This window comes from Panthera pardus, unplaced genomic scaffold (genome assembly GCF_024362965.1).
Source record: "Panthera pardus isolate Hobbes unplaced genomic scaffold, ASM2436296v1 HiC_scaffold_6, whole genome shotgun sequence".
Classification (NCBI taxonomy): domain Eukaryota; kingdom Metazoa; phylum Chordata; class Mammalia; order Carnivora; family Felidae; genus Panthera; species Panthera pardus.
This window is the reverse complement of record NW_026526991.1, coordinates 100,397,868-100,416,425: the sequence shown is the minus strand read 5'-3', so window position 1 is coordinate 100,416,425 and position 18,558 is coordinate 100,397,868. Positions and strand designations below refer to the sequence as shown.

At 49.5% G+C, this 18,558-nt stretch overlaps 1 protein-coding gene across 2 annotated transcripts in view; it reads right to left on the bottom strand.

The window, feature by feature from the left end:
• VWF (von Willebrand factor) overlaps positions 1–18,558 on the bottom strand; it is a 137,777-nt gene that overhangs the window by 96,533 nt on the left and 22,686 nt on the right. For both annotated transcript variants that reach the window (XM_053895673.1, XM_053895674.1), the window contains exons 7-10: positions 5,781–5,997; positions 3,990–4,112; positions 2,996–3,107; positions 2,180–2,226 (exon numbers count right to left, since the gene is read on the bottom strand). In XM_053895673.1, the coding sequence (XP_053751648.1) occupies positions 2,180–2,226; positions 2,996–3,107; positions 3,990–4,112; positions 5,781–5,997 (499 nt within the window). The remainder of the gene's footprint in view (positions 1–2,179; positions 2,227–2,995; positions 3,108–3,989; positions 4,113–5,780; positions 5,998–18,558) is intronic.

Genomic DNA, 18,558 nt, shown 5'->3' with positions numbered 1-18,558 from the left:
TGTTGGTTAGATGGATATATGGATGATGTTTGCATGCATGGATGGATGAATGGATGGACGGGTAGGTGGGTAGATGGAGGGATGGAGGGATGAATGGATGGTTGATTGGATGGGTGGATGGATGAGTGGATGGGTGGGTGGAAGATGCTCCCTATAGAAAGTGGTAATTAATAATTCTTAATCTGGGGGCACCTGGGTGGCTCAGGTGATTGAGTGTCCGACTTCAGCTCAGGTCATGATCTTGCAGTTAGTGAGTTCAAGCCCCACGTCAGGCTCTGTGCTGACAGCTCAGAGCCTAGAGCCTGCTTTGGATTCTCCCTCCCTCTCTCTCTGCCCTTCCCCCACTCAAGCTCTGTTCTTTCTGTCTCTCAAAAATGAATAAACATTAAAAAAAAATTTTTTTAAAGAATTCTTAATCTGGTAGTCAATCTGACAAAACACAGTTAAGTAAATTCCTAATTCCATCCATTGTGGCTCACAGATCTTATACAGTGAATGCTTATGATTTAGATATTAAAAGTTTTTTCACAAGTCATTTGCAGCAACCTTTTATCTTTCAAAGGATTCCTTAGGTCTTTCACAGGGTGTGATAATGTTAAATTGGAGCACTGATATCAGTGGCAAGAACAATCTTTTGTCTTTCATGCTTCCTTTAAAAATTGCACAGAAGAGGGGTGCCTGGGTGGCTTAGTCGGTTGAGCATCCAACTTCAGCTCGGGTCATGATCTCGCAGCTTGTGAGCTTGAGCCCCACATCAGGTTCTGTGCTGACAGCTCAGAGCCTGGAGCCTGGTTCAGATTCTGTGTCTCCCTCTCTCCCTGCCCCTCCCCTGCTAGCGCTCTGTCTCCTCTCTCTCTAAAAAATAAACAAACATCAAAAAAAATTTTTTTTATTTTAAATTGCACAGGGGATAAACTGGCTGGTTGGCCATCCGTGAGCCAGAGTAGTTGACCTAGCCCTAGTGCCCACTTTCCATCTAGTTTCAGAATATTTCCAGTATAGTGGACATTGAGTAAGTCCCTAAATGACCCTAAAGCCATAGGCCCCAAATATGATCCTAGTATCCAAGCTCAAGCCCCTGGTAGCCCACCAAAGCCAATGTGGCCTCTTGGGGCCTAAGAGAGGGGAGCCTGTTATCTGGCTATTTGTCTTCAGTTTTTTATTCCACTGTACAAACCATGGGAACCCAAAAAGTAGAATCCAGCATACGATCTGAGGCTGAGCTGGTCTTTAACCAAATGTGGGGTCTCTCCAGAGCTCATGAAGGATGGAAAGACCTTCCTGCAAAGGAATAGATTGATGACCAGGAAGGGGAGTAAAGGGAAGGAGAAACGTAGAAATCAGATAGTTGGAGTATGAGTCCTGTCATTGTCTCTTAGCGGCTGTGTGACACTGAGCAAGTTATATAACCTCTCTGGCTCTGCTTCTTCTTTTGTAAACCTAGAATAAACTGCACCTGCCTCACAGACTCACATGTAAAGCGCCTAGCACCGAGCCTAACACATAGCAAACACCACGTGAGTGAGCACAAAAGGGAAAATTATCAAGTGAAGAGCCAGTGTTATTGGGGAGGGGAGGGGTGAGGCAGAAGGGAGCTTCTAATGGGCAAAGTTGCAGCAAATAGAATAGAGTTAGAGCCAAACAGAAGACCAAGTAAAGGGCAGAGATTATACAGCAACTTTTCCTGTAAGGAGATTTTCCAGGGAGGGGATGGAGTAGAAGAAATCATTTGGTGATCTGATTTTCCTAGCTCCTGGGCCATTCTAAGATCTTCCTGTCAGGCATTCCAGAAACTTCTCACTCTGAGCTTAAAGAATTACTGGGCCCTTCTTCCTCTGAATTTCCAAAGAATTTGCATCATCTTTGTTTAGTCAACTGTGACCTCACAGTCCTTACGGCTCATTCAACCATAATCCTTTGAGCAAACAGGTGACCAGAAAACAACAATAAAACCTTAGACCAGGTGCATTCTGCCCTTTCAGCTACACAAGATGTCCTTCTGCTGGCCCATGAGTGGGTTAGCACAGCTGGTATCAGAAACCACAGCTGTAGTCAGGGGGCCACAGCTGTGGTGCAGAGGCCACCTCCTCCCTGCCTTGAGATGTGGCCCTCCCTGTCTGGCAAGGATGACATACCTCTCCATTCAGAGGAGGGAGGGGATGAGCAAAAGGTCACCTACCTGGGCATTCTTCATTGCTGCAGACCCACAGGCTATTTCGGCAAATGCTGTTGGGGAGAGCAGCACAGGTCATGGGTAGTTGTGCAAACACAAGGATACATGAACAGATCAAGAGCTCATCACACAGCCCCCAAAAGGGAGGGATCTGGGAAGAGAAAGGAGCTGGCGTGAGGGGGGATCTTTATGAGGTTAAAGGTGAACAGCACAGGGCTGTGGCCACAGAGGAATCTTGGAGATCATGCCAAGGGGAAGAAGCCCTGATGGAGAGATGGAAGAAGAAAACCTAGGGGACCCAATGTCCCTGAAAATCCACCAGCCACCCAGAAAATTCCTACTCCCCCAACTGCTCCCTACCCCCACACAGCTAGGGGAAGAGAGAACAGGGGGGCTGCTGAAAATGATAACCCAGGACCACGCCAGGCAGCCCATGGGGACTCTTGGGAGACAGCCAAGCAAGGAAACGACAGCAGAGGAAACAGGCCTGGATGTGGAACAAAGGGTTATGTATTCAAGGAGAAAACTGCCTGTGGTGTGGTGACTGTCATACAGTCCTTCTTCAGAGAGAGCCATTAACTAAAGCATAGTTTGGGGGGAAAGCTAGAGATGATGTTTGCACTTAAAGCGTCCTTCCCTCCCTGACCCCCTCCTCTAGGCCCATCCATAACATCATCCTTGCTCCTCGTCAACGACTTCTCCACCCTCCCAAACCACCTCATCTCTGCCTCTCCTCCCTCTGCCCAACCAGGTCCTGTCGCACCTGCCACTACCCGTGCACCCCCTCCCCCGCCCCAGCCCACAGCGCACAGCCCCAGCTACCAGGTGTTGCAGTCCTGCGAGAGGGAGGCTCCCGGAGGGTACCGCTTCCCGGCGTGCACACACGAACACTCAGCGCTTTCCACGCAGCGGCCTTCATCCAGGAGCTGTCCCTCTGTGTTCAAGGGCATTGAGGCAAAGACTCAACTTATCATCATTGCTCATCTCCCAACTACAGAATCCCCACGAATGATCACAGCCAAGCGCTTCTTCCAGGAAGCTCAAAGAACCTGTCCTGCACTGTTGCTCTCCCACATTTGTGCAACCTGGGAGAGGGGGATTATGAATCTCCTCTCTACTGCTGAAGAAATGGGGGAAAGGGCTTTGCTCAAGGTCTACCAGTGAGGGGGTCAGGAGTCTAGGCTGAGGGCTTCTCCCCGGAAGCTCCAAAAACTTGTTGTGTGATGTTGACCTTTCACATTAATGCAATGAAAGAGAGGGCATTATTAATCTCCGTTCAACAGGTGAAGAAAGGAGGCGAGAATTTTGTTCAAGGTCTTCCAAGTGGGCAAGTCAGGAGAGTCCAAACACACAGGCCTCACTCTCTGTAATTAAACGGGGTTTTTCACCAAAGCTCAGTCTCTCCCGAGAAAAACTTTCTAGTGCAAAGCTCTCTTTCAGTTGAGCTCACGTGGCAAACCCAGGAGACATTTTAAAAGATCGTTCACTCAGACCGCTTCCCTGACACTTCACTGAGAAAACAAAACCGCAGCTCAGATTGGGTCACATGCTCCCCAAACAAAGTCACTGTTGGAGCCCAGACCATCCTTCTGTTTCCTAGACACACGCGCTTTCATGGATACAGTACAACAGGAAAACATCAATTACAAATAAACGCCAGCTCAATCCTGATCACTCGGTACAAAGACTTTTTAAAAATAAATAAAAGCCTTCTGATTTTAGCAATAGGGAGCAAACACAAGTAGCCTTCATCTGGCTTCCCCAAGCCCAGGGCACTGGCAAGGTCTCGGATTTGTGAATAAAATGAGTTTATTACCAGGGCAGCTGCAGCCGTCCACGCATTGCTCCTGACACACTTCTTTGACGTGCAGGCTCTGGCAAGTTCTGGCGCAAGGGGACACGCACTCCTTATACTCCATGCCAGCAGGACATGCCGGTCCTGAAATGGAAAAGCCAGGGGTCTCCCCAGAGCAGCTCCCTCCCAGAGAGAGCCTCATATGTACTCAGAGCCTTCATGTTCTTTTGCTGCTCCCCTCTGTCTTCAGGGCCCCAGGGGCCTTCTTCACCCCAATGGCACCCAAATGGCCAACATGCCCTCCAAGACCATCCTGCCAACCACCCTCCCCTGAAGGAACATCTTCCATCTTGTAAGGCCTGGCCAAGACTCAACAGGGTCACCTGGGACCACCATCCCTTCCCCTCAGTCATCTGTTTTCCATGAAGAGCTTGGGATTTTTTTGGTCCCTTTCACCTAAAACCCTCTCAAAGTAATACCAAACTCCTCTAAGCTGAAAATAAATGTCCTCCTGGGGCCAAACAAGAGGTAAATGTGTCCTCCATCACACCCCTCCTCTAAGGGCCCCACTTTCCTCATGAACTTGGCCCCAATCAAAGGCCCCACCCAGCACGGGGTGCACGCCATTCATGCCCACTTTCCCCACGTGGGTGACATTCACTCCACATTTATCTTCCACTGTGCTGCAAGACTGCCTTCAGAGCCTTATCGCCTAAGCATCTGTCCCCTTCCGCTGGACCCAGCTCCTCCTGGGCAGGGCCTGGCTCTCTTTAGTCTCTCGACCTCGTGGCTAACTGAGGCTCGGAGCAGCTGAAGAACTGGAACACACCAACACTCTTTTCTGGGCTTCACAACACCAAACGATTGTCCCCAACCCCTTCTCCTCCAAGATACGTCAGGCATCTCCCCCTACCCTATCTTCAAAAAACTAAAAACTCAGCCGCTCCACCTCACAGAGGAGAAACCAGCTGCTAATTACCCCCTTCTCACACCTCCACAGCAAAGATAAAAGCTCTAATTTATAAACTGAAAAAACACACACTGAGAAACATGTGTGTGGTGTAAATATCCAGCTCCCCACTCTGTCTCTATCAGCCGGGATGACCTGTATGATTATCGCAGACTGTCCATCTGCATGGCTTTTGATCTAGGGAAAGTCCGCAGAGAGAGGAAGCTTCTTACAAGGTAACCAGAGAAGCTCCTACTCAGTTACGATAATGTGGGAATGGTGAAAATGACAATGGCGAGGGACCCAGTGAGACTGGGAGATCCAAATCCCGGGTGTCACCAAGTGAGGTGGGGGGGGGGGGGGGAGGGACAGATAAGCACTGTGGCCAGAGGAAGGAAGGCTGGGTTAATACAAGAGAAGGATGTAATAACAGCCTGCCAGGCTCTCCAAGATCACCCCGTGGACAGTTGGGACAACGCCCTGTTCCTCGTCAATTCAGACAGACAGGCAGTGAAGATGTGAATTGGGATCAGGATGGCTGAGGGTCCCATGAGGGAAGGAGGATGTTTCTCAAGTCCAGGCAACAGATTTCCCAAGGGAGTCGGGGGCGGGTGGGGTGGGGGGAGGCATGGCACAGAACAGAGGCATGGGAAGGTCTTCCCAGCTGCAGCTTTCAAGGGAGGGGACTCCGCCTGCGGGCCAGCCCTGTGTGACCAGGTGGCCCAGGCACTGGAGGCCCTGCAGCACTGGCCGGTTGGGGTGTGGCAAAGGCCCAGGATCGTGACACTGTCCCAGGGTTTCCCTAGTGACACCACAGGACAGACACCACTCATGCCCAGCTGGGAGGGTGGGCGCTGACTTACGGCATGCAGTGTGGTCGGTCCAGCCGTACAAGACCATCCCCTGCTGGGCACAGGCCCGGGCATACTCCAAGAGGGCCATGCATGGGCACCGCAGCCCCTGGGCACACGTGCACAGAGTCTTTTCACACAGGGCCACAAAAGGCTCGGGGTCCACCAGGGGGTGGCAGCGGGCAAACACCGAGGCACTCTTCAGAAGCTGACACTGCTCCCACAGGCCCTGCAGGAATGAGACACCACTTCAGTGCGGAACAGCACCCCGCAGTCCCGGCTTCCTGAATGTGGCTCCACGAAGAACCACTCTCGCCGGGAAAACCGAGGAAGCTCCTTCATTCCTGACATCTAGGAGGTGCTTATCAACATTTGTCAGATTAAAGGGTCCAGCCATCAAAGGCAAAATCCTGAACTCATGCTACAAGAGATGGACGGAGACTCAGGTTATCTCCCAGATTGAGCCCTGAACATGCAGAACCCACAGCACTGACACTTTGAACAGCAGTGACAGGCGGGGTCCTAGGAAAGGAACGAGCAGAGGGAGGGGAGTGAAGGGTGCTGAGCTTGGAGTCGGGCCATCAGGAACGCTGATGAGGGTCTGCTTTGCACTGACCCAGCAGCCCCGTCTCCCCGTCTGGGTCTTCCCCACCATACAAGAGGATATGGCACCAGGAGCTACATAAAGCAGACACTGCTGAGATTTACATTCTGCATATCGGGGTGCAGTACATTTTCCGGGCATTCACCCGGTGATTCCTGGGGCCAGACGGAACCAGCTCCTACCCGCAAAAACAAGCTAGGATTCTAGAAAATGTCCCTGAGATCCTCTGCCAGGCAAGGGCTGTCCTTGGATTTTGCCACCTTGTTGATACCCTCAACCCAACAACACAGGGCAGGTTCAGAATCGTCGTTGACTATTCTAGTAACATGTTAGCACAAACATCCCTATATATTGTACTTGTAAACATCTCTGTGTTCTGTGTCTTAATGATTCTAAATGTACTTTTTTTTTTTTGCAGTTTAAAACCTCTGAAGTTGGGAAGCACAGCTTTAGAAGCCATTCCCCATGAGCTCCTTCTTTGCTGCAAATAAAATTTTCTTTCTGCGACAAGATAAGATAAAATAAAATAAAATCTCTGAACTTAGTGTGCATCTTACAATCAATAACACACTTCAATTGGCAGCTTTTTTTTTTTTTTTTTGACTTGAGAATGTCTTCTGGACTCTCATCCTACAGAGTTTCATTCAGCCGTCTTAATAACCGCTAAGCCATCTGACCTGGTGTAATAAATCCTTTTTATTCAAATTGTCTAGAGTGGCATCTGTCCTCCGTGTCAGAATATTGATCAAAACAAAACCCAAAGAGAATGTACAGAGCACATAAAAGAATTTGTTTTTAATTTGTTCACACTATTTTCAAAGTAAATCAGGCAACTAACTGAGTTGAACAATCACTGTGGCCCTGATAACAGGCTTCCCAGTGTGATTTCTCCGCCTCTCACTCCCAGTTACTTTCCTTCTCTTTGTTCCTCAGGTTTTCTTTCTTAGTGATACATGGAACAATGACATGTCCTGGACTTGAGACAATACAGTATGGTCACCATAGGTGCTCCCTGCTGGGGCATCAGCTTTTTCATGCATAGACATGCTCTCCGACTGGAGAATTAGTACATGGACTTAAAACCTTCGGCCAAGGGGTGCCTGGCTGGCTCAGTCGGTAGAGTACGCGACTCCTGATCTCATGGTCGTGAGTTTGAGCCCTTTGTTGGGCATGGAGCCTACTTAAAAATAAATAAATCAATACTTTAAAAAAAAAAACAGGGGCGCCTGGATGGCTCAGTCAGTTAAGCGGCCGACTCAGCTCAGGTCATGATCTCGCGGTCCGTGAGTTCGAGCCCCGCATCGGGCTCTGTGCTGACAGCTCAGAGCCTGGAGCCTGTTTCAGATTCTGTGTCTCCCTCTCTCTGACCCTCCCCTGTTCATGCTCTGTCTCTCTCTGTCTCAAAAATAAATAAACGTTAAAAAAAAATTTTTTTTTAATTAAAAAAAATAAAAATAAAAATAAAATTAAATTAAATTAAATTAAATAAAAAACAACCTTCAACTAAAAAGAAAGAACTACAAGAGCATCTCAATGGAAGGCTGAGTCCTGAAGGATAAACCAGAGCAAATCAGTGTTCACAAAAGGGACAGTAAAAAAGAGGGAAGAAATGATAGGTTTGAAGAGAAGGAAATCCAATCTGCTCAAACTGTACCAAAGGATGGCCAGAGCAAGCCTGTGTAAATCAAGAGCCAGGCTGGGAGGGGGGTCTTTTGTGGCAACGTGGAAAGCCCCGAGGAATAGAAATCTGACCCAACACTGCTCACCATCCGCAAGACCCGCCCTGGCAGCTCCAGGAACAAGCTGTGGTCCCAGGGAAAATCCACATCCTGCCCACAGGGGCCCTGAGCTGGGGCCCCCGCACCCCACTGAGCCTGCACAGAGTCTGCCATCAGAACTAGGCAGCAGGGAGGAATGTCACAGCTGCACCTGATCACACCGGCCCAGGGGGCAGGAGGGACTCCGAAGGAGGGCCAGGGCCAGCTGGCCCAAGCAGTTGGGTGTGGCTGGTTCCCTCCGCCTGTTAGCAAAGCCGCAGCTGCGAGGGCTGCTGAACTGCGAAGCTGCAGCTGCAGACCTGCCTGCCCGGACAATTAGCAGCCCCATGTCTTGGAAGCCAACGGCTGAGAGCGGCGCTCCCTCCAGGACTCCACTTTTCTGGCTTCCTTCCCATCAGCTTGGAGACTCCACACCCACTGTGCGGCTGAGAGCGTGCTCTGGCTTAAGCCCAGCTCTGCCACTTCCTGGCAGTGGGGACTGAGGCAAATCTCCTTGCCTCGCTGGAGAAGGGTGTCCTTGGGTAACATGGGAATGATACCAACAGGCGCTGCCTCGCAGGTGGTGGGAAGGCACCGCAGTGCCTGGCACTGAGCAAGCAGTCGATGAATGAAGATGGCGGTAGGGTCACCCGTGACCGCTGAGGTCTTGGGTTATGGCATGCCTCCTTCCATTTGCCACCCTGAGCCCTTTACACAGGGGAAACTGAGGTCTCTGAAGACAATGCCAGGAAGAGTCCCTGGACTTGTTATGACTTCACAGCCCCAGATGTGAGTTTTGCCTCTTTCACCTGCTAGCTGTATGACCTTTGGCTATTTGCTTAACCCCTCCTCCTCTACAAAATGGGGATAATAGTAACAGCTCCTATCTGATGAGATGGTAGTGAAGACTGAATGAAATAACCCATGTAAAAGTTTCACCTAATAAATGGCGACTCCATATTATCATCATGGATCTCCTGGTCACCAGAGAATCCTGGTCCCTCCTGTCCCTTCTGCCAATAGGCTTATCCTCCAGAATGGTGGGCAACTCACCAGCAGGACAGAAGGACATCTTTGTCCCTTTCCCCCCATCTCCATCTCCCCAGGCTAAACAGGGATGAATGGTTGCCATGACAACATTATCACACTACTATCATCTTGGAGACTCCGAGGTGAACAGAGGGGCTGCTCTCCTTCATCTGCTATTTGAGAGGTTCATACTTCTCCAGAACAAAGTGGATTTCTTTCAAGTGGGGTGATAGGAGAAGGACCAACTCTTCTTTGCACCAGGCGGGTCTACAACTCTCTTCAGGCTCAGAGGAGGAGGCTGAGGCCTGCGCCCAATTCTTTCCATTCTGCCATGGAAATGCCCCCATGGAAATGCCACAGCGTGCCCCATGAGAAATTTCCCTCAGAAAGTGAGGTTCCTGGACCCTTAAAGGGCAGCCAAGGGTGTCCCAGAGAAGACTGGATGCTCAGGCTCTTGCCTACCTTTCTCCTCACCCACAATTTACAACTAGAGAAAAACCCAAAAAGGCAACTCCATGGAAGTGATAGTGTCATCACCTAGGCTGTAAGACAGGGTCTGGAGCAGCCCACAGGACATCTCGCACAGGCACAGGGACCAGATACCTAGGGTTCTCACCAGCCAAGCACAGTGTCAACCAGAGGAAAGAAGAGACCCAGGAGTCTAGACATCTCCTCCCGCTTTGAGAGTGATGTGGGGCAGAGGCCGGCATGACCCATCTCCAGCTGGCCCAAAGATGTCTGTTCCCTGCTCAGAGGAAGAATGGGACCAGTATTTCAGCACATTTCCTGGGAGGTCCCTTAAGGTACTAAATGGTTTATAGAAAGCTGCAGCAAGAAGGGTGTTTTCTAACTATTTGCTTGCAGGATGGGAGTGGATTTCTGCAGAAACAGCCACCTCCCTTCTTAGAACAATGCCTTTGCCCTCTGTGTCTGCACCTGAAAATCTGGCTAGGATTTCTTCCTCAACAGAGACAAAAGGGAAAGTTTGTCTTTCCATCTTGCCATCCAGTCTTCCTTCGGTCAGCTCTGGCCTGAACTTGGCCTAGTAGGTCATGGTAGCATGACCACCGTCTGAGGGCCCCCAGTGCAGCATGGTGCCTCTCCCCCCAGCCTTCCCCACTCCACCACAGGTAGCCCTGCCAGGCCAGGCCAGGTGCCAAGACAGAAAAAAGTCCAAGATGGAGCCGACCTCGTGTCCTCTCAGATCCTGGGGAGAGACGTCGTCAGGTAGGAGGTGACCAAACCTTCACTCAGCAAGCACTGGTCATGTGGTCTCTAGGTCTCTAGCATATGCCTAAGTCAGGGTACAAGGCAAATCTGACGGTGTCCCACCACAGCCTAAAGGGCAAAGTCCTAGCTCCTTAGAAAGGCAGTAAGGCCAGGCCTTTTAGGATCTGACTCCAGCTCATCCCCCCCCCCCCCACGCCCCTTCTCTCACATCACCCATGTCCCCAGAGCAAACAGTTATTTCAGAGACCGCCTCAGCACTTGCTCCCACAAACTTGCCCTTCATAAGCCTGCAACACCTTCAAAGAACACAAACCTCCTCGGAGAAAGGCAAGAGAGACAGTCTTTCAGATTTGGAAACTGAGGCATAGAGAGAGTAAAACATTAACTAGGTCAGTGGTTCACAAAGTGTAGTCCAGGAACCTCCTACGGATTCCCAAGATCCTTTCAGGGCTCCATAAGATCAAAAATATTTTTATAATAATACTAAGATGTTATTTGACCTTTATGCTCTCACTCTTTCATGAGTGTCCAGTGGAATTTTCCAGAGGCTACATGGTATGTGATATCACAACAGACTGACTACAGAGGCTGACATGGGAATCCAGCTGATTTCTCTTAAGCCAGATAGGAAAGAGATTTGCAAAACTGTGAAACAATGCCATTTTTCTCTCTCCACATTTTCTGTTGGAATTTATAGTTCTTTTTATTAAAAAGATGGCATCCATGTTAAATATAATGTGTTTATTATTTTTAAGTGAATATGTTTTACATTTCTGTTTTATTGTCTAATATAGTATGTACCAATAGAAAACCCAAATCCATAATCAATAGATAATCCATAGAAAATCTCTTTCCCGGGGTGCCTGGGTGGCTTAGTCAGTTAAGCGTCCAACTTTGGCTCAGGTCATGATCTCGCGGTTTATGAGTTCACACCCCTCATTGGGCTCTGTGCTGACAGCCCAGAGCCTGGAACCTGCTTCAGATTCTGTGTCTCCCTCTTTCTCTGCCCCTCCCCTGCTCACACTGTCTCTGTCTCTCAAAAATAAATAAACATTAAATACATAAATAGAGAGACAGAAAATCTCTTTCCCATCCTCTATCATTTTTAAGAGTGTCAGCTAAGTAATTTACAAACTGCTGTACCAAGCAGGGCTCAAAGCCTGATTCCATCCCACAGGTCAGTCACCTGTCACCAAACCACCATTTACATGGTTTTCCACACCCTCAATGTGGAAACTGCCACATTGGCGAGCCACACCTCGCCAACTGTTTCCTCACAACCAGGTTAGACAACAGTGTAGTACAGCAGATAAAGCACAGGTTTTAGAAGCATGGTTGGACTGCAATCCCAACCCTGTCACTTCCATAGTGTGTGTGTGTGTGTGTGTGTGTGTGTGTGTGTGTGTGTAGGAAAATTATCTTGCCCCTCTGCACCTGTTTCCTCACCTATAAAGACGGCAGGGTGTAGCAGAGATTGAAAGTTGCCCAGGATCTGTTCTTCCCTTTTTTCTTAGTCATAGAACCTTCAAATTTCAACTGTCTCCTGGGCACATGCCCGCTGGGAACAAAGATTCTATTTCTTCACCTCCCCAGTTGCCAGGAATGGACATAACTAAGCTTTACCTAGTAGGACATAAGCAGAAGGGTCATGGGCAACATTCCAGGCAATGTCTCCAAAAGGAGAGGGCGCTTCTTTCTTAGCTCCTTCTCTCCCCACTGCTAGAATATGGTTGTGATGCTTGAGGCATGAGCTGCCATCTTGGCCCATGAACTGGAAGCTTCACGTCAACAACAACAGAGAAACGAGACAGATGGACCCTAGATCTCAACACCGTGGTACCCTGTGCTAGCCCTGGACATTCCACCCAAGTTCTCTACAGCGAGAAAGAGCAATAAACTTCTACGTTGTGTAAGCCCTTGTTACTTTGGGTGTACAGTCACTCACAGAGGAACCTACTCCTAACACAGACAGCAATACCTATCGAAGCCAGTTGCTACAAAATAAAACTAAACGAGGTTACACAGGAAAGGCAATCAAGGGCTTAGAACTACTATCATCGGTCTGTTGTCCATACTAGCCACACAGTTCGAAAATCGTTATTCTCCTCAGCTCTCTGCTGAACCATTCTGGCAGAGACATATGATGGTCAGCTCTTTTGCACACTTCCAGCATCTCCCTGGCTCCAGTGCCCGGCATCGGCTACTTCTATCCTCCTTCATCTCTTGTCTGTGGTGCCAGAGGCTGTCAAGAGATATCTAGCCCAGCTCAATCAGCCCATGACTTCATCCTGCCCGGGTGGGTGCGCAGACCCAATTGTAGCCCAACATAATCACATTTTCAGTTCATTAAAGAAGTCCAGGCCTCTTCTCTGGAGATGCCAAGGCGGTTCGAGGGAGGGAGACAGAAAAGAAGCTCATCTCCCCAGTGGCAGACAGCGGGGAAGAGAAAAAGCAGTGGCAAGAGATCTAAAGCTTAGCTATTGTGTTTGTTCCCAAACAGCTGACGAAGGACAAGGGAGGGGGCATTCCTAGGACTGAAGTGAACAAAGAAAGGAGAAGCTAATAAATAAAGTGCAAGATTGTTCACCCAGGCCCTGATCTTTCCAGCCCTGGGGTGGGTGTCCTGTGGCTGCCCCTGGGGGAGGTATGGGGGCGCCTGGCGCCTGAACTGACCCAGAGTAGTGGGTTCAAGAATTCACCCCTGTGGTGGGGCACAGTTTGTCATTGGTCAGCCAGCAAGGATGGATGAGGGGGGGGTGGCTGATTCTATTTATATCTTCTGGCTGGCCTGGGATTCCTACCCACATTCCAAGATCTGACTCACAAAGCCCCCGTGAAACTGGTTGATAGGTTTCTACCAAATGGATGTGTTGTTTTGTTTTGTTTTGTTTTGTTTTGTGGAGTTGGACATTTCTCTCTCTGAGGTGATTGGGGTACAGCCCTCATGAGAAGTAGGGTAACTGGATATGTCACAGAAGTCCCTGTATCCCAAAGGACCCTCCTCACCCTGTGCCTTGGTCTTCTGGGAGGCATGTGAGCAATCGTCAGGGATCAGGGCAGGGCTTGCTTGGCTGGCTGGGAGAAGGGCCAAGCACCATCCCCAGGTTCCCAGTTTGGGGTCTGTCCAAGTTCCCGGGGGTGGAACCACTCTACTCATCCTGCCCCCAGTAAGGAAAGATCATCAGCTTTGTGATAGGAGCTGACTCCCTGAGCTAATACCATTCACCATTCTTTTGGTAATTCGTCCTCTACTGACCCAAGATGGCATTTGCATTTTCTCTTTCATGGTTGTTCAATTTGTCTTCTGTGTTTTGTCCCCTGAATAGGACTGCAATCCAACTTTCATAGTTTGGTATCACCCAAGCCACACAAAATACCTCAATAAATATGTTCGAACAGGCACCATCAGATTCTTGCTCATTCTTCTCCTCACCAGAGGGGAAGGAAAAGGGAAAGAAAGCCACTTGTTAAGGGATTTTGAGATTCTTATGTTAGGAAGGCCTTTGAATTGAAAGCTTGAGTACTAAAACCTCATCTGACCCTCCTCAAGGGTTCATCAAATAAGTATACTAAAAAGTCGTGTTCTGCTTGATTTGAGGGCAATCTCTGAAACCCTGTGGCAGCCTCTGATCTCTGCTATAAGGCTAAACCCCCAAAAGCACCCTGGTCAAGGTCATGCCCATCCCACCACAAGCACATGGGCTCACTGCCACTCTGAGTTATGAGAAGCCTAAGAGTCCTGACGTTGATTTAAAAATTTTCTTCTGCTCCAGACACCTGCCTGAGGCTGCTGCTGCTGCTGGAAAATTCACCACCAGAAGGCTGAGTGATAATGGTGCACTCGGTCTTCTCAAGAAAGACTGGCCATCTTGAGGACCAACTCTGGGGAATACAGAGAGAATCCTTGGAGCCGGAGCCACAAAAGCAACCTCACATGCAGATGGCAGCAGCAAAAGCGGGAGATGGCCTTCCCAGTCTGGGAGAGGTGATCCTGGGGAGGAGGATGGCTGCAGCAACTGCATTTCCCAGCGGAAGTGAGGCCAAGGTCATGACCATCGAATATATTTCCGCAGGTCATACAGTGTACAATGGCAATATGCCACGGGGTTATCGTCCACAATTGTGGACACCACACATGTCCACGTACATTCTATGTACATTTCTAATGATTATTATGGTGATTTCCCAATAGGCAGCGGTAAAGTGCCTTCAGGAAGGGGCACCTTTTTCTAACTAGCAAGAGCATTAGATGGACCAGCTGCAGCCTTGGGCTTCATGCTATAGTGAGCACTGAGGACAAAGACAGGATCCTTTTATAAGATTCAGCCCTTGCAGACAGTACCCAAACTGAAAGAATTAAAAAAAAAAAAAAAAAAAAAAAAGGCAACCTAAGAATGTTTCTAAAATGTTAATTGTGTAGTAGAGTTACCTGAAATCATCATTAATTATCTGAGCATTTAGAGCTTGGGGCTTCTTACTACTGGGTCTGCCACTCTGAGCTCCAGACTCTAGCAGCCCTGCCTTCTGTTTCTAAAGCTGAAAAAACTGTAAATTTGCATGCAATCAAACAAGCCATTATTCAGTCCCAGTAGAGAGGCGCTGGGTTTTGTTGGCATAACAAGGAAACATTCATCCCCTAGGTATACGTAATATGACCTGCCTCAGAAGAAGCTAACTCCTTGCTACCGGCCTGGAAAGAAGGTACACCCCAGAGAAGTGGGAGAATAGATTCTGGTGGCTCTCAAGAAAAGTTCTTAGGTCAATGCAGTCTTCCCCACAGAACATTCTGCCACCGCAAAATAGTCCTTAGAGCCACAATGGCAAGCACTTGTAAACGATGCCCATTTACCAGACCTGACTTCTGAACCCAGGGGCCCAGGGGACTAAGCGGGCTGTGAACTATTCCTTCCAAAGATGGCACTAATCACCTCCCAGGAGATGAGTCACTGTGCTTCCCAACCAATGAGAGCACCCCAGACTTGAGTGAACACAACCTGATTGGCTGAGACAAAGTCAGGTCTCCCTTCTCAGGTAAACAACCCTGAAGCTAGTTCTGAGCTTGAAGGAGCTTGTGCCTCGGGAGGTCTGGTGCGTTTGGGGGCCTCAGCCCAGCACTAAGAACTTGGTAACCAATTTCTCAGGCTGCTCCCAGGGCGCTGGTTAGTAAGGACTTTAATGCACCCAGGAGACAAAGTGAGTAGCAAGCCTGCAGCTGGAGCCTCCAAAAGTTGAGGGATTGGCGGGGAGACAAACAAGGCTTCTCATGGATTCTTTGTCCCTCCTTCCCCTTCGTCTCCAGGAGACAAAGTGTCCTATCTCCCTCCTCAACTCAACCCAGTATCAGGTTCTCCATGTGAAAACCCTGTCTTCACCTCCCACTTCTTATGGACAAATGGGAGTACTCCTTTGTACTCCGAGGGTGGGGGAATATTCATCCAGCACTTACTCTGTGCTGGCCTGTGTTTGCAAAATAAAGTAAGACAAAACCCATGCCCTCAAAGAGCCATTCAATATCAGAAGGACTTACCCGTGGCCCCACCACGACCTCACCACTGCAGCACCCCCTGCCTTAATCCCACCCCTGCCTAGCAAACACTGAAGGGTGGAGAGAGTGAACCACCTGCCAGCCACAAAATGGTAAGTTAGGACATAAAAGACAGAAATGATAAAAACTCTCTCTTTCTGCCCCTCACTGCACATGATCCTTGAGGGCACTCAATCTGAAATTCACTTGGGTTACCAAGCAGCTCTGGAAGAAAATTTGGCTTCTGTCACTTCCCCACCCCTCGATGTGGCTGTGTTCAGACATCTTCTCTCCTTTTTTTTTTTTTTTTTTAACTTTCATTTTTGAGAGAAAGAGAGTGTGAGCGGAGTAGAGGCCAAGAGAGAGAGGGACAGAGGATCCGAAGTAGTCTCTGTTGCAGACAACAGAGAGCCAGAAGCGGGGCTTGAACTCACAAACCTCGAGATCACGACCTGAGCCAAAGTTGGACGCTCAACTGAGCCACCCAGGCGCCCCCAGACACCTTCTCTCTTAACCTCGCACTGGGCTCAGCTCCCCAAAAGGAACGGGGTTACAACTGGGAGGAGGGTGGGGGGAAAATTTAATTTTGGAGTTTATGCTTAAAGTCCTGAGTGTGTCTGGCTTCTTCCCATCCCATAGTACAGATGCTGCAGCAGTGAGCAGACAGCGGGAGAACATCAGGAGCCAATAAATAATGATAATAATAACAAGAACAGCTCATAGGATTGAGCCCCACCGGGCTAAACAGCCTACACATATTCTCTCTCTCTCATCCTGAACTGTGGTCCTGTGCAGCGGCCACTCTTCCTAGGCCTATTTTACTCTGCAGGAGCTGATGCTTGGAGAAGTTCATGTCTCACTCAGAGTTACAGAGCCAGGAAGTGGCCTGACCCCACACCCATATCTTTAGCATAATGCTGAGGCCCACGGATGAGAATATCAAGGAACTACCAAGGGCAAGGACCAGATATTTCAAAGTTTTCCTGGAAAGAAGAGGAAGCTACTCTCTTCCACACAACCTCGCCCTCCCCTCGGGTGTTAGAACTTGGTCTGCCTCGGTCAGTGGCTGGTATTGGGCTACATTCCAGGTGCCACGGATGTTCGTGGGCTAGCCAGAAACCTAGCACCATTGAAACACTGGCCACACAAAAAAGAGGCATTGGGAATGTGCTTGTTTATAAATTGGAAATTGTGTTTACAATCTAGGCAGCTGGATAAAACATCAAGTTAGAATGTTTTCCTGTGCTTGACACGGTCCTTGGTTCAGGAGATCAGATTGTTCCACAAAAACAGAAAAGACTCACCGCGTGAGTAACCAGCCAGTAATGAAGCGCTCTCTCTCTCTCTCTCTCTCTCTCTCTCTCTCGTGTGTGTGTGTGTGTGTGTGTGTGTGTGTGTGTGTTTATTTTGCTTCTGGAGTAGGAGAAAGCTGGAGTTTCTCTACTTTTGTGCAGACTTGGGGAAGATCAGACTTCTGCAAGGGCTGACTGGGGGTTAATACCATGGAGGCTGTCCCAATCTCCAGACACATACCACCGCCTATTTCCACTGAATGTTTATTGCAACTTATTATAAACTGACTTTCTAGCCCAATCCACAGAAACACACAAAGTTTTAGAGCTGAAAGGAACCATAAGAATCCTGGAAGCCAACTCGTGAGGGAAAACTCAAGGGCCACAGGCAGAGATAACAAGCAGCCTGAGGCAATGCAGCCAGAACAAGGGAGGAGGGAGGGGGGTGAAGCCAGAGACAGTGAATTCTGACTCTGAAGCTTGTTAGCTGGTGACTTTGGCAGCTACTTAACCTCCCATGGCTGTGATTTCCTCATCTCCCTGCAGAACTGTACAGGCCCACTGTGGCCTGTCAAGTCCTGTCATGGCTGTGTTCCTGGACAGAAGCAGGGACCACCCTCTTCCTGTGGGATGGAACAGGGTGGTTGCTCCCTGGATGGTGGCTGGGAGATGGTGCTGTTAAGTGGCCTGCTCCACAGCGGTTGTAGGGTACAGCGTAGATGCCCTTCAAAGCCAAGGACTCATCCACTCATGGCCTAGAGGGTTGGCTGGTAAAGACTCACAGCGGAGTCATCTGCAGGCATTGCCCTCAGCCCAAGCCTCCCTGCCCAAAGGAATCCTATATCCAGTGACCAGCGGGTCAGTACAGGCTTGTCTAGCGGGGCCACCCCAGCTTTCAGAGCTCCTTGAAGGATCAGCTGAGGCCCCAGTTGTAACTACATGGCTGTTCACCTTCCCCACGCCCAGCATGGCCTCTCTCTCCCCCTACAGATGCTGCTCCTGACAGGTCCCCAGTCATTCCCTGCACAGGGGGGGTCTGACTTACAACACCTCCAAGAAAACCCCCCAGACAGTGAGTCCCTGCCTCACTAGGACAATCCCTGTGCTGACAAGGGCCCAGCTTCACCCCAGTGACAGGCTGTTTCTCCTCTCTCAGCCCCAGCAGCCCAACTCCAAGGGGAAGTAGGGTCGTCCATCAAGGGAGGTCTTTCCCCACCTAAAGCATCACCCTCCCAACACCCTAACCACCAAGACACAAAGGCTACCACCTGAAGAAGGTAGAGGCAGGATTCAGTCCTGTGCACTCCCTCCCGCCAGACCCCCTCTCCTCCAAGGTGAAGGTTCTGGTAGTGGG